At 42.7% G+C, this 17259-nt stretch overlaps 1 protein-coding gene across 1 annotated transcript; it reads left to right on the forward strand.

Moving 5' to 3' along the window:
* Positions 1-646: 646 nt before the first annotated feature.
* Positions 647-13553, forward strand: smx5. The gene is made up of 5 exons (XM_084307631.1): positions 647-691; positions 5924-5991; positions 8966-8996; positions 9115-9174; positions 12954-13553. The coding sequence occupies exons 1-5, from the start codon at positions 689-691 to the stop codon at positions 13077-13079; spliced, it is 288 nt and encodes a 95-aa protein (XP_084163757.1). The 5' UTR covers positions 647-688; the 3' UTR covers positions 13080-13553.
* Positions 13554-17259: the final 3706 nt, after the last annotated feature.

Consider the following 17259-nt stretch of genomic DNA (forward strand, 5'->3'; position numbering starts at 1 on the left):
CTCTGGTGTTGTGATCGTGGTATTCACTGACCTTTGGGAAGTATTTTGACATGTACATGGGTACCTTGGTCGTGTAGTGTATCTTGTAGACCAGGCCCATTGCAAGTTGCTGTACTCTAGTCTAAGCCATCCTAGGTTGTCAAAGTGGGCAGGGGTGAGGTGGGTTCTAGGAGTCAGGTCAAGCAGTAGTCGGACTAGTTTGTTTTGAGATGTTTGTAATTTGGTTTTTAGTGCCTTTGAGGTGCTTTGGTACCATGAGGTGCAAGCATAGTCGTAGACTCGTAGTACCCTTGAATGCACAGGAGAGAAACTGTATTCAAAGAAAGCTATTAAAATAGTATTTGAATCTAAATATACTTTATTTGTTTTGATTTTACATTAATTCCATGATTTTACTCAAGTAAATATCTGTTACAAGCTTTGGTCGTAGAAAAATGCAATTTTTAATCTAGATAAATCTTAATTAATTACAGAAAATTGTGAGATTAATTTGTTAATTTTGTTTAATCTATTGACAGCACTAGTTAATAATATGGTATCACTACTAGTACTGCCTGTGAGAATGCTATCTGGCACCACTTGGTGGAGCTAGTACGTAAATGCCACAGCTCCGTCAAACAAATATGACGTCATGTAAAAACATCATCAACCTTTGACAAGATACTAGCGACGGAGAACAACGTTGACAATGGTGAGTAGCATAGCAAACAACCGAAAATGTTTAACTTAATTTTAACGTTAGACACTAGCTAGTACTCGCATACGTTGCCAAGCTAACCAGTTGAATCGCACAACAATTAACGTTAACAATGTAATCCGCACTCGGCCTTATTTTCATTCATTCATAAATCATAGTAGCTAACAAGTGGGGAAGCTAACGCTAATGTAATTAGCCTACGTTGTGATAGCGTTTCTTGGTGAGCATGTTGAATGAATGAATGGATGAAAACTTAATTTAACATATTGCAGAATGGGTACAATACAGTACGGCTCAATACACACAATTGTTAAGGGGATGCAGACCAGAGAAAGACGTTTGTCTTGTTTACATCAGGGTCCCTCATTTTCAATTGATTGATTGAATTACTGAACTACTCAATAATCAGGAATGATAGAAACAAACATGGAGGTGGTGTCTGTATGTACATACACAAGGACACCAAATTCATCAACAGAAATGACCTGAATCATAAATCAATTGAAACTGTATGGGTGGAAATCCTATTCGAAAGGGCGAAATCCCTACTGGTTGGCACAGTCTACAGGCCGCCAGATCATAGTGGCTTTTATGATACACTGGATGGGTGTTTGGCTGGAGTTGAGGATGTAGACAAAATTCTTATTGGAGACTGGAACACGGATATGCAACGAAAAGATGCACCCGTCTTCAAGTCATTCAGTAGGTTTTGTGATCTGCACGGCCTCAGCCAGCTAATCACCCAACCCACACGTGTATGTGAATCAACTCAGACTACCATTGACCTCATTCTGACCTCCGACAAGTCCAAGATCTCCAATAAAGGGGTTATAGCATGCGGGTTAAGTGATCATTATATGATATTCTGTACCCGAAAAAAAACTAAAACAAAAGGCTGGCTGCCACAAAACAGTCACATCTAGAGACCTCAAAACCTACTCTAGCGAGGCCTTCAACCTTGAACTGGAGAGTCTGGACTGGTCAGATGAACTCAATGGTACACTGGTTGAAGAAACATGGCTTGGTTTCAAAACCAAATTCTCAACAATACTAAACGACATGGCCCCCCTAAGAACCACCAGGGTAAAAAATCGCGCTGAGCCGTGGATGCACTCCGAAATACTGCCCGCTATGAAAACCAGAGACAAAAAATGCTCAGAGTTTCGTAAAAATCAGTCAAAGCTTACTAAAAGCACGAGCAGTGAACTCCAAGCCCACGTGACTGAACTCAAACTAGAAAGAAACAGACTAAGAAACGACGTAAACTCCATGATCAAAACTGCAAAAAAGAATTTCATCAATGACAAAACTGAGGAAAACAAAAACAAACCACGTGAACTTTGGAAATTACTCAATAATCAACTAGGATGCAGTAAAAAACTTAAAACCAGATTCTCAAACATAAACATAAAAACGGACAACACGCTCATCACAGACAAGCTGGATGTAGCCAATTACTTAAACATTTTCTTCACAAACATAGCCACAACACTGGTAAACAAACTACCCTCCCACTCAGGGCTTTATGGGGTAGAACACATAGTAGCTTACTACAAAAACCTAGGGGTCCGCAAGGACGACTTCAAGCTGGAAATGGTAACAACAGATGAGGTACTCAATAAACTGAGCGCCCTCCAACCTAACAAGGCCACTGGCCATGACAACATCCCCTCCAAATTCCTCCGAGACTCAGCAGCCGCCATCACCCCAATCATCACACACATAATAAACCTCTCCATAAAACAGGGACACGTCCCCAAGGACTTCAAAATTGCGAGGGTGACCCCTCTGCACAAAAAGGGCAGCAAATTAGACCCAGGCAACTACCGCCCTGTTTCTATTCTCACCTCCATCTCGAAAGTCATGGAAAAAATAGTCTACGAACAGGTCGAAAAGTACCTAGCGGAAAAAAATCTAATCTACGAATTCCAATCTGGCTTCAGAACATCCCACTCCACTGACACATGCCTTCTCTATTTGAATGACCACATCAAACAAGAGGTGGACGCAGGCAAATACTGCGGCATGGTCATGCTGGACCTACAAAAGGCCTTTGACACGGTCAATCACTCCATTCTGATTGACAAGCTAAAAGCAATTGGTTTTGATAGTCTATCAGTGAGCTGGATGCAATCCTACCTTGAGGGGAGGGAACAGATGGTGGAGGTAAACGGTACCCTATCCCCCCCCCTCACAGTGAGCTGTGGTGTTCCACAAGGAAGCATACTAGGACCGCTACTGTTCCTAATTTATGCAAATGACATGTCGTCAGCTTGTGACTGCAACTTGTTCCTGTTTGCGGACGACTCAGCCCTGCTGGTCTCTGACAAGAACAAGTTACAGGTTGAAAAAACCCTCAGCTCGGAACTAGGCAGAATCTGCATATGGCTCGCTGATAACAAACTATCATTACACATGGGCAAAACAGAGTCCATTCTCTTCGGTTCAAATAACAAACTCAGCAAGACCGACGGCTTCTCAGTTACAATGGGTGACAATATTGTCACAAGGAAAGATGAAATTACCTACCTGGGTTCCATCCTAGAGGCTAATCTCTCCTGTGACAAAATGGCATCCAATGTAATAAAAAAAGTCAACCAACAAACTCGATTCTTGTACCGGATCTCCTCTCTGGTAAACAAGAATACCCTGAAGACTCTGGCAGGAGCACTCATTCAGGGGTACTACGACTATGCTTGCACCTCATGGTACCAAAGCACCTCAAAGGCGCTAAAAACAAAATTACAAACATCTCAAAACAAACTGGTCAGACTACTGCTTGACCTTACTCCTAGAACCCACCTCACCCCTGCCCACTTTGACAACCTAGGATGGCTTAGAGTAGACGACAGAGTACAGCAACTTGCAATGGGCCTGGTCTACAAGATACACTACACGCAGGGAGCGAAATTAACTTTTTGACTCACCGGCCAGTGGCGGGTAGATGGGAAGAGTCTACCCGCCAAGCATATTTCTTACCTGCCAAAATATTTTTGATTAAAAAAATATATATATATATTTTATATACATTTTTTTTTAAATAAAATATATATTATATAATCATATTTGTAGTTGTATTATCTGCGAGACATCGCCACCACGCAATAAGTCAAAATGCTTGCTATCTGCAAACAGCTCCACTGTCTGTGTGTATACTTGAGTAGCCTCCAGCTCCAGCAAGGATTCTCCGGCCCTGCAGCTAGACCCTATATTCAGCTAGACCCTACATTCAGCATGCAAGGATTCTCCGGCGATGCAGCTGGACCCTATTTTTTAACGTTACGGTTATTTTGTCAAATCACATTCAACATGCCCTCAGCTAGAATACGCATTCAATCAATGTTATAAGACATTGATATCAGGAGCTATCTGTAGCTACTGCTAGCCCGGTAGATAACGTTAAGACAATTTAGTTTACTGGGACAGATCGATCTAAGTGAGCTAGCTAACGCGAGCTAGCTAACGAGGGAACGGAGGTATTATGCAGCTCATGGAGGTCCGATCTAGACTAGAGCAGACTGCTACCATTCTGAGAGCTTAACGTTAGCACTAGAGCTGCGGGCGAGCTGCTACCATTCTGAGAGCTTAACGTTAGCACTAGATGCTGCAGGCGAGCTGCTACCATTCTGAGAGCTTAACGTTAGCAGTGGCACTAGAGCTGCGGGCCGCTCTGTGTTGATACGAGCAGAAGCCAATAGTATCCCGCTGCAGGGCGGATATGACTCGTTGCCACGTTTTTTTTCAAAATAAGAATATCATACGAACCGAATGCTGCTAACTGCCGGAGCCATCGATATTATGACTCTAGCTGCGCTTGGGCCGGAAATGAGACCCGCACAGATTTTCAAAATAAGAGTATAGTTATGAACTACACGTCCACACGCCACACGGCGGGCAGGGCTCTCAGTGGCAAGCGCCAAAGGTAAAAACTGAGCGCCCCTGGCGGGCGGCGGGCTTTAATTTCGCCCCCTGACTACACGACCAAGGTACCCATGTACATGTCAAAATACTTCCCAAAGGTCAGTGAATACCACGATCACAACACCAGAGGGAGCTCCACAAATCATGTTAAACCCAGATTCGGCTCAAATAAGGGACTAAACACGTTTCGCAATTATGCCACATCAATGTGGAACGCCCTACCCAAAGCTGTAAAGGAATGTGGATCACTACCCACTTTCAAAACCTCTCTCAAGGGACACCTACGGGAGACTGCAATTCAACACTGGCCCCTGTAAATATCCTAACCCAACCCCCTCCAATGTACAGTCATTTACCTAGTATGGTTTTGTCAATAGTCCAATGTACAATTTTGTTTGTTTGTACAGTGTCTCCCCCCCCCCCCCCCCCTCAATGTACAGTTTTACTTGTTTATACAGTGTGCCCCCCCCCCCCCCCCAACCACCTCCAATGTAAATTACCCAGTATGGTTGTCAATATCCCAATGTACCCAACCCCCCCCACCCAACCTCCTCCAATGTACAGTTTCTACGTCAAATGTATATACTCCCTTTTCTTGACTCCTTCTGTATCACAAACAGTACTGTATTTGCAAATCTGGTATGTCATAAATGTATAGATGTAGCAGTACTGACTATCTGTATGTCATGTATGTCATATATGTCCTGATGAATTGAAAATGGGGGACCCTGATGTAAACAAGACGAAAGTCTTTCTCTGGTCTGCATCCCCTTAACAATTGTGTGTATTGAGCTGTACTGTATTGTACCCATTCTGCAATCTGTTAATAAAGTTTTCAATCAATCAATCAATCAATTGATTGATTGATTGAAAACTTTATTAACAGATTGCAGAATGGGTACAGTACAGCTCAATACATACAATTGTTAAGGGGATGCAGACCAGAGAAAGACTTTCGTCTAGTTTACATCAGGGTCCCCCATTTTCAATTCATCGTAGCTTTTCAATTCATATCGACATTTATGACATACACAACATACATGACATTTATGGCATAGGGACATACAGGTATAATTTAGTACTGATACATTTGTGACATAAACGGTATTCAAATATACAGCACTGTTACCCATAGATCCTGACTGAGTATATACATAATGGAGGGGACTGTACATTAGGAGGGGGTGGGTGGGTGTTAACCTACCTCCTTATTGTTCTCGAATTCCACCGGCCTGGCCGTGTGGCAATAAAAGGAACTTGAACCTACCTCGAATATGTAGCTTACCTGTTGTCTCTGTTTTTCAGCTTTTCTACTCATTTTTCAAGTCTTTGGTGGGGAAGGATGTGGTCGTGGAGCTCAAAAATGACTTGAGGTTTGTTTTTGATGTGTAGTAATAACTTTAACTCATTTGAGTTACTCAATGTTACTCTTGTTTAGGAAATTGAGAAATAGTGGGATGTAGTTTTTCTCCAATTATTTCCTTGTTTCAAAGAAGTTTTTAAATAAATTTTGGATCTACATGTCCTCCTGAATGGGTTGTTCATCCTGCTGCTGATGTACATAAACCTGTGGATGTGATTTTGCTTCAGTGGATCTGAAAGATGCATATTTTCATAGTATAGTGGTTCCAAGCCACAGGCAATTTCCGCATACTTCCTTCCAGGGCCAGGCGTTAATTTCACCATAGGTACATTTTACCCCAAAATCTTCTCTTTAGACTCAGTAGAGTCCCTCCATTGTCAGGGTATCAGAATTTACTACTATACTTGGACGACTGGATTCTTCTGGGGTCAGTGCAGGAGCAGGCGAACCAATGTCTCCGACTGGGATTCGCCACGAGTTGGAAGAAAATTGCCCTACATCATGTCAACAGGCCTGTACATCTCAACTTGGTCTCCATGATGGCAAGACTCACAGAGCCCAGGCAGGAAGTACTACGAGTGTCCCTGGACAGGGTGTGATGCGGCGTTGAAAGTCATAAATCTTCTGGGCATCTGGGCGCCTGCTTCCAATGCAGCGCCTTCAGTCTTGGTTCAGGCAGAGAAGAGTGAACCCAGTGTAACAAAAACAGAAACTGCTAGTGGTTCCCCAGTCGGTAATGGCAGACGAGACGGGTGTCGCCATATATATAACACTAGATGGCTTACCCGCGCTGCTGGCCAACGGAGACCGAAAGCTAAGAATCATAGCCACGTTAATAACATTTGTAATAAACCAAAACCGTTTGTAAATCCGTCAAGATTTCAGCAAGTTAAGAGTATTTTTGTTTGTGCAGATTATCACCTTAACACTTTGGCTGCCAAAGACGAGAAAAGTCGTTTCTGGGTCGTTATTCCTTTTTTTTCCTCTGTATTTGTATTCATTATCCACCCAGGGAGCCTGTTGTACCATATGGAATGAGTCTGGGGTCCCCAAGGTGCAATACCGGCCGCATCCCGCTTGATGGCGGTATCGAGCACCCTTTGCCACCTTGTATCTTTTTCTCTGGGACGGCCAAACATCTCCGGTTTCATGTTTCCTTGTCGGGCGAGGGCAGCCGTTCTGCCGGTTCCATCGAAGCGTGTCAAATAACCCTGATCCATATGTTGTGGTGGATTATGCCGTGGGCCAAATGGGCATTGGATGTACCAGATGGCGATCAAACAATTGGAATTATTTTTGGAATACTCCCGATCACATGTAAGAATGATCTGACGTACATTTTTGCTTGATCCTGCAATGCTATTACACCGATCGGGCTGATAAGCGTTTTTAGTGTTCAATGCGAATGCTGTTACTGACAATCGAATAATCAGAAACGACCCCCCCCCCCCCTTTCATGCATTCATGATGGAACATAATACCTATGATATATTTAGATTTCGGGATAATAACACGCATATAGGCAAGAAATGGCAATGTCTATATAGTGGAATGGACGTATAGGGCTCTTAACTCAGCTGCAGCATTTCATGAATTACCATACTTATATTCACCACTGTATAACACGGGAACGTATGGATGGAAACATTTATTCTTTTTCACATATTGAACGATAGATGGATGTCAAATGGGCCATAGTATTGTATCCATAGCTATAATATAGAATATAGTTATAGCTCTACAAACAAGGTGACCGTTCCTATCTAGTGGTGGCCTCGCTACAGACGGCTTTGTCTAATAGCTGGCACTCAAAGTGTTAAAGCAGTAGTTCACCCTCGCAAGATGACCACCGGTGAAGTACGTGGGAGACTCCGCCTTGAGCCATCTATTGTTATATATATCTATGGGTGTCACATCGCCATGGGCAAGGTATCGACGGTCGACGGTCGTGTCGGTGTACGTACTGTCGGGCTTGGGAGACACCTGCCTTTTCCAAGCTGTAGGATGGAAATGGCTACCGCTGCGTTGTCACATCAGCCTCCTGGAAGGGATTGTGGTTTGATGCTACAGAAATGTCTTCCCTTTAACCCTTTCACTGCCGCGCTACCAAACGGTTAACCCTGTTCACTGCGACAATACACAGAAGGTTAACCCTTTCACTGCCACACGACACGGCGACCATCGCTTGTGTGATAGTAAAGGGTTAACCTTCTGTCGTGTGGCAGTGAAAGGGTTAATAAGAGGGAAATATATTCTGGTCAAAGTGAACAGTGAGAGGCCTGAGGCCTGTCGTGTCTCCACCTCTGAATAGCAATGTAGATTTGGAGTCTGTTCGGAAAGACGGGAGTGGATGTTTTCGCTTCCTTATTTCTTGCTGGAGCCCAAAAAAGACAACTCTCCACTGGGAGTAGTTGCTCTAGCTCAGAGGGTATGCCTTTCCTCCTCCCCATCTCATAGCCCCGACGGGGTCAAGAGAGAGGAACTGTAGGCACCGTCCTAGTGGCCCCCGGCCGCCACTATGTCACTTGGTACGGTGACATGATTTAACTGCTGACCGGGCTGCTCGGCCAATTCCACATCCAAGGGGATGATATCGCATGAGGGGGGGGGGGGGGGTCTGCAACTGCCCATTCTTTTGAGAACCGCTTCTATTATGAGAGGCACAGACTACCCACTAAGACGTCACAAAGCCAGTGACGTTGGCCGTATTGCTGCTTCCTTGCTATTCTTTAACAGACACCGGGTTGAGTTTACAGTACACAGTCCTCATTCCAAATGACTCGTTTAGTATACATTAGGTGAGTGTAGATATATCAGTTTTTTGCCTAATTTGCTAAAGTGTCTACTTTTACTGATGGAAGATAATACCCTCTCCTTACTGACTCCTGACTCTCCTCCTGGACAACTAAGTAAAAAAGTGACAGCTGACTGCCAGGGGAGGTACTGGCTCGGGGCGAATCATATTTCTTTTTTTGCTTTTTCAGCATCTGTGGAACGCTTCACTCTGTTGACCAGGTAGGAACACACTCGACACAGTACAAAAAATTTATTTGACTGATCAAGTCCATTTCATTGTTGTTTCTTGTAATGATCATGTCATACTGCGTCTCGCTTTCCACTTTTCTGTTTTTAGTATCTGAACATAAAGCTGACAGACATCAGTGTCACAGATCCAGAGAAGTATCCACATATGGTAAGTACAGCTGTCAATCCGTTCATACCTTCCTGGACAGCAGTATCTTGTGGAAGGGTATATCACAAACGGCTAATTAAAAGATTTTAAAGTGACTAGTGCTGTCCTCGACTAAAGACAATTCTTAATCGACTAATGGTCATAGATTGTTGTCGACTAATTGATAAATTGACAAATCTATCTGCAGCGTTCTAATTTGTTGCGCTCTGTAAACTCGCTCAATAATGAATTGCTGCAATGGGCGGTTAGCTCTTGTCATAGAATCAAAATCCCTTTGAACGGTCTGTCTGAAAAAGTATATTTATTCAAATATCTCCGCTTTTCCACAAGATTCACGTGGACCACATTCTGTGTACGCGACGGGACGGCAAACACGGCAGCGCCAATCACATGGAAACTTCCGTTAATCACAAATACGGTTAGGGGTAATTGTAAATGCACCTTTATGTGACTGGTGCTGCTGTGTTTGCCGTCCCGTCACGTACACAGCATGTGGTCCGTGTGAATCTCGTGGAAAAGTGGACATAATTGTCCTGCTAGAGCTTTCAACAGGATTTGATCCTATATGACAAGAGGAATTAATTATTGGGTGAGTAACACGCAGAGTGCGACAAATTAGAATGCCATGTGGAGACTAGTTGATGTTGCAACGTGTGGTGGACACACCCACAAGTCACAACTTAAATGAAAAGAATCCCATATAGACACCTGTTCCTTTTCACTGGCCGGGTGTGGCTACATGCTTTCACAAACATAGGCTGATCTCGAAGCCAGGTCTACATTAATTATTTATCTGGTTGATGCTGTGAAGCTATTTCTTTTTCTTTTTGCATTACAAGCTAATGTAAACTACATTGCAGGGTCATAATGTCTGGTGAATATAATTCCTGAGTGGCCCAAACTGGCCAAGGTAGCAGCGTTTGTCTCAGTGTGCCAGCAGCAGCACTGTAGGCCCATTCGCCTGACTCTCTGCACAGTGAGCTGGAGAGTGTGTGTGTGTGTGTGTGTCCTGGGAGCTGTCCGGTGCTGAACTAGAGAGGCAACTGAAAACAGTCTCATTTCTCTCCAACGTTGCATTCACTAGCTGTAGAATGATTTGTAGTTGATATTTTATATCTTAATTTTAAGTAATATTCATACTGGTTTAAATAAAGAATTTGATAGTATTCCTCATCTTAGCTGAGCAAGAGTTTTGTGCGAAAGGAATTAAAGGCCGTAAAGATGCCTGTCCCAAATAGGCCGGTTGAGGTCAGTGATTGAAGCAAATAAAAGCCTGGGCTATTAATTGAAGTTTTACGGTATGTGCATGACCATCACTGGTGCACTGTGGATGTAGATTTGTGGCTGGCAGCAGTATTGGGTACCATCTCTCCGCTCACTCACCGGTGAAAAGCACCCTGAGAAAAGATTAAATAATGTACATGGCATGATGATGCATATGCAGTTTCTACAGTTCAGCTGTGACAAGAACCCTCCCTATTGAAACAAGCCATTCAGAACTGCAGCCACAGGCAATGTAGAAAATAACAACTGACCAATCGTGTGGGTGTGAAAAATATGCTGGCTTGTGCTCGTAAACCTTCTCTTTCCACCTAAATGGTTTACTACAATATGTTTCTGACAACATTTCAGGTGGGGCAAATGGGACGTGCTTAATTCATATTTGATCTGCAACTCCTAGTTTGACAGTTTGATCTGAATTTCATGAGCCATGCAGCACAGAAAACACCCGTTGAGAACAGGACTGAAACGGAGGGGATATAGAGGCATGCTAGAAACTTCAAAGACATGTTTTGGGGACCTCAGGAGACCTTTATTAACTTGAAAATAATAAATAAAAAGAATAATATGGAACCTTTAACACATTGAACGCCATAAGCTTCCCCCATCCTTCAATGTCTAGCGGCAGCTTTTCATGACCATTTTCGCGATATTTCATGATCTATTGTATATTCTATATTATAGCTATGGAGACAATAGTATGGCTCATTTGACAGACACTATTTCTAGTCCAACATGTAAAAAATTGTTTGTTTCTACACATTGTAGTTTGTAGTTTATTACATGCTAAACATCGTCCATTTCCAAGATAATCCAGTCTTTTTCCATAGATCGTGAGATAAAACGTGTTATGCAATAAACCCAAACCGTTCTGGTTGATCTCCTGAAACCCCAAATACTCACAAATCAAAGGTATATACCACATATGTGCCTTCACAAAATCATCACGGGTGCGATCGTTAGAAAAAGCTTGGTTTAGGTCCGGTGAAATAAGACACTGTGATCGTTACAGAAACATGTTTCCGGTTTCGGTAAAATAGACATAGGGGGTCCTTACCTTAGCCAGAAGGTAATCCAAAAAGAATAATTCCAATGATCCCATCGGCGATCACGATTACTCGTTTATATGTAATTACACGTGTTTACGGGACACTATAGGTTTTGAGGCAAGCAGATCTGCTAGCGATTGCTTTGGAAGAGCTCCTCCCCCTCAGAGCTAGTCTCCATAGTCCGGTTCATTCATTGACTCTCCTGTTCCCTTTCTATCAGAGTTCAAAAGGTAGGCAATACTGCCACCCAGGGCACGAAATTAACTTTTTGACTCACCGGCCAGTGGCGGGTAGATGGGAAGAATCTACCCGCCAAGCATATTTCTTACCTGCCACATTTTTTTTTATTACATTTTTGTATTTTTATTTTATAATTTTTTTTTATAAAATATATATTATATAATCATACTTGTAGTTGTATTATCTGCGAGACATCGCCACCATGCAACAAGTCAAAATGCTCGCTATCTGCAAACAGCTCCACTGTCTGTGTGTATACTCGAGTAGCCTCCAGCTCCAGTAAGGATTCTCCGGCGCTGCAGCTGGATGCATCTCCGTCTGAGTCGCGTAGTTGATGATGTCACACATGCTAGACTAAGAATTGTCAACAGAACACACGGAGCCTGGTGGATGCATGAAGCGATATAAATAAACCAATAGCCAATAAATGTGAAGTTATCTTTGAACCCCTGTTGTCAAGCCTCGTTAATATAACCCCTTTCCTCACTAATGGAACTGGTTTTGTGGACTCGCTGACGGTGCTTTGAGCGTTTCCAGGATTAGCAGCTAACGCTAATTAGCTTAGTTAGCTCCCTACAGTCCAAGCAGGCGCCACGGGCAGTCAGGACAGAAGAGTAGTGGATGTGACATCGGTAAACAAGCCACAAATTAGGCCTGTCGTAAGACCAAAACACACTGCAGTTTTAATTATTTTACATTACTATTTTGTGACCCGCCAAATGGCGGACAGACCTCTCAGTGGCACCCGCCAAACCTAAAATCTGGTCGCCAATGGCGGGTGGCGGGCTCTAGTTTCGGGCCCTGTGCCACCTGCTGATATTCGATCGGTATTGCAATTCCAACGTAGGCAAACGAGCCAGGGACACATGGAATGATCTGGATGATGGTTTAGAACGGGGATCAGAGGAAAAAGATCAAAGGATCGAAACCCGAGAAATCTCGGGTATGCCGCTCAACCGCTGGCGAGATAACGTGAGAAATGTTGGGTCTGGCGCTGAATGACTTAATGTTTAAACTAGCATTCTAATTAGTTATTTTTAAAAGTAAAGTTTACCACCTCTGCTGCAAACCTTTGTTAATCAGGGCCTTTACTGAATCATTGACATGATTGCATTGCAGCCTTTTTGTTTGTCTGGATAACAGTTGACAGGTTGAAGTGATTCATTGTGATCTTGAAAGCTCATTGTTATTTTTATTTTTTCATCCCAGTTGTCTGTGAAGAACTGTTTCATCCGTGGATCAGTGGTCCGGTATGTTCAGCTGCCTGCAGATGAAGTGGACACTCAGCTATTGCAAGATGCAGCGCGCAAAGAGGCGATGCAACAGAAGCAGTGATACGATGGGTTGGGGGGGGGGTGTAGAGTTTTTGCATTGTTTGTTTTTTGTATGAGTATCCGGTTTCAGCAACTCCTTTTCATTAGGCGATATTTCTTCGTCATCACACACTGGCGTGATTAGATCCCAGTGTACTTCGTACTCTTTTTGCATGTGTGTAAAACTTTTGACGAATCGGCCACAACTATTTTATGTTGTATTCTGAGCCCACATAGCCCTGTACAGATATAAGAATCTGTTAATGTTTATGTTCATTATTACACAGTCTCTTTACACTGCAGATTTGATGTATTACAGCTTTTTTATTGATTTAATTGATTTGACAGATCAAGGTTTGGGATGTATGAGGCTTCCTCTACTTTTGTTGTGTTTTTTCTTCTCCAATTGTGTTTTGAGAACATCTCATTTGTACTTAATACTGAAAGACTCTTTCTGTTTCTAAGGGTCTAAAAAAATAAAGACAAATTGTGAGAGTTTTTGTGTTGTATGGAAATGTTTTTAGTAGATTTTTTTTTTAAATTGTTGGTTATTTTATTCTGACAGGAGAACTGGGAACTATGACATTTTATGACCATGACCTTTGAGTAAACACTACCCTCTGTAATTATCCTTGAGAAAAGTGCTCTCCCCCCAAAATGCAATACCACGTAGTCAACATTATACCGGAATCCCCTACAAGATCCTCCTCACCTACAAATCCCTGCACAGGTTGGCCCCTTCCTACCTGACCAACCTACTCCACTCCAGCACGAGGCCTCCGCTCCTCCAACTCCGACCTCCTCACCAGGCGTTCCACACTGGGAGACCGAGCTTTTGCTGTAACTGCCCCCAGACTATGGAACTCCCTCTCCCCCTCCATCCGAGGCTCTGACACATCAACCTCTTCAAAACCAAGCTAAAAACCCACCTGTTCACACTTGCCTTCACGCAACATGGCCCCGCTCCCAAGTAGCCCACCCCTGACTATTTTCTTTTAAGCCACAGATCCCGTTTTGTCTTGTTTGTTAATTTCAACCACTTCATCCAATTGGACAGCACCTTGCTTCTTTTTTTTATCTCTTTTATCTTATGTTTTTTTCCTGTTACTATACACATATATTCATAATTATTTTCTTTTTTTCAGTTTTTTTATTTTTCCACCCTTTCCATGTACAGTGTCCTTGAGTCTGAGAAAGGCGCTTCTCTTAAAATCCAATTTATTATTATTATAATAACCAAATATGAACATTTGAAATCAGAAAAAGCAATTTTTTCTTTTCTTTTCTTTTTTAAGCATTTATCGCTTTTTTTTGCTACTGGGCAGTCCAGTAGAGAGAGAGAGTGGGGGGAAGACATTGGGCAAATAATGACGGGGCTGGGAATCGAACCCGGGTCGGCCGTGCCGCGACTCAGCGCATTATATGGTTCGCCACTGGGGAGCCCTGAAAAAGCACATTTTAGATGCAAATAATATTTGCATCTAATATTATGGTCAAAACTACACCGGCATCTCAAAGAAACGGTGTCCTGAACCTCTCACGCTTGCAAGAGACATTTAACCCCATCAGGACTGGAAGGCGTGTAGTCAGCTAGTTTGAGTTTGTGCACATCTTCGCAGGCGATTGATTAAATAAAAGCATTCTAGAACATGACATGACGTGCCTGATTTAGAGCAATCACACTTGGAAGTAGACCAGTGAAGTAGACGATTGATTAAGTGTAAAACTGGTCAATAGCAGCCAGTAATGTCGCATCTTACCTGTGCAACTGTATAGGTTAAAGTAATGTCACATCTTGTGCAACGGTATAGGTTCAAATAATGTCACATCTTGCCTGTGCAACTGTATAGGTTAAAATAATGTAACATCTTGCATCACTTTTACATGTTTTCATGTGTTGTGATGTCATGTGTCTGAACGCTTCGTTCCCCTACAAGGACCACAATGGAAATAAGCTTTGTATCTATCCTTGGTAGTATTCCAGACTGTGCTTCTGTCACAATATATTTATATATTGTCAAAATAAAGTCAAGTCAAGCCTACAGAGAGGGCGTGGGTTCATCTCGTCTGGCCACAGGTCACTGTCTTGATTTTGTCTCAGGGACCCCTGTCTGATCAGACTTATGTCTATATTTGTATAGTTGAGATACTAGTGGAGACAGTGATGAGAATAATCCATTTGATCTATTCTCATTGATTTAACCGCTTGTGAACGAAATAGTGACATTAAAGTATTCCCAATTTGTCTGGGGGTCCTTGGACACCACGTTGAGAACCACTGATTGAGATGATCATGGAATTGAGGGAGGAGGGAAAGAAAGGTGTTTTTAAGGTCCCTTGGTTTACCTGTCAGGCTAGGTTTGGGAAGGTTGTATTCAATTACAGATGACCTGTTCATAATTGCTGTAATTAGTAATGTAATCTATTGGATTACTCCAAACACAAAGTAATTTGAAACTTAAAGATTACTTTGCCTCTTAAATGTACGGAATTGGAGGGTATACCGGAAGATGTATTCCAACTTTTAGACAGTTGAATAATGTTAGTCTAACATCATAATTAACAGTATTTGAAGTAGAGTATTGACTTTTGTGTTCTTAATCTCACCATTATAACCCCAGGTGTAAACTAATCCATGAAGCAAATAAACAAAAGGTGTGCAGTAGAGGGAGAGAGAGAAGCCACTCTGATCCTGGCAGCAGACTGGGGCTTCACCCGGGCCCTCAGTCCTGACAAGCCACCTCCCAACCTGGAAACGGAACAGAAAACAGACCAACCAATAGGCGTGTGGGTCATCACAGTAGTCTACAATAAATTACTTCTGGTTTAGTTCCAGCCTAGTGCAATAAAACTACAATACCAACGGCCGAATCAGGCTGTTGACACAAAATTATCCCTCTTCTTCGAGTGCCCTACAAATACAATGGCTGTTGTTTGGCGATCACCTGGAAAGCAGTTTTTAACTGTTGTGCCACTCGTTAACACATCTAGTTGTTAAGAGACAACACACGCACATCTTTTATATAAGAAGGATTAATGTAATGAAAGGCACGTCATTGGTTCCGCTCCATGTGTTTGTGATATATCCCAGGATTTATTTTATGTTATTTGATTTATGTCAACATGCGGGGAAGACCTCAGACGTACAACTACTGCTCGTTACCTGCCTGGCGTTTGAGCTGGACCCTCTGTACCTCATTTATATTACTGTGAGACACAGAAACTATAAGTCTTTAACCGTTTATATGGAACAAGTAAGGACAGCACTGGAGAACTGGACTGGTGATTCTAATGATTGCAGCTACTGTGACTTGTAGGCAGTGGTGGATGAAGTACACAGTTAATTTACTTAATGTAGAAATACCCAGATAAGATAGTACTCCATTAAATGTTTAAGCGGCACGGTGGTGTAGTGGTTAACACTGTCGCCTCACAGCTAGAAAAGGTCCAGGGTTTGATTCCCGCTTGGGGACCAGGTTGCCGCGTTGCCAGTCACTACCCAGGTGGGGTATCTCCCGGGCCTTTCTGTGTGGAGTTTGCATGTTCTCCCCGTGCTCGCAAGGGTTTCCCCTCCGATAAGATAAACCCAATGGAAAAACATGCACAACAGATCGCTAACACTGTCGAGTCCCCGACGAAGATGGACAGGAGCACTTGGATTGGTCCCCAGGCGCGGCCCATGTCTGTTCCCGACTGCCCTTGGGGGGAAGGACGATGGGATGGGTCAAACACAGAGGACATTTTCGGCAACCCAAAAAGAAAATTGCATGTGTGCCGCCCATGTGTGCAATGAATAAAATACTTCTTCAAAGAGTCCAGTTTAATCTTAATCTTCTATATCTACTTAAGTATTTGATATTGAATGCACTTAAGTATCAAAAGTAAAAGATATGCATTCTAGGTGATGTCTGTGTACTCCATTGCTTGGGAGAGTTCAACTTCGATCCATTGACCTCTAAAGGTCATGTTAAAGTGGTATGTGGTCCAGTTATGCTGCTCTGATTATGTCCTCTTGAAGTTCAAATCTGAAAGTACACAATCAATTTCTGCCATGTTTGCAGTCTTTTCCTTTAAAGTAACTAGTAACTGACGGGTTCAGATAAATGTAGTGGAGCAAAAACTACAATATTTCATTTGAAATGTAGTAAAAGTACAACGTTCCCTAAAATGAAAATACTCCCAAGTAAAGTGCAAGTACCTAA

This window comes from Notolepis coatsorum (genome assembly GCF_963971535.1).
Source record: "Notolepis coatsorum genome assembly, chromosome: 2".
NCBI lineage: Eukaryota > Metazoa > Chordata > Actinopteri > Aulopiformes > Paralepididae > Notolepis > Notolepis coatsorum.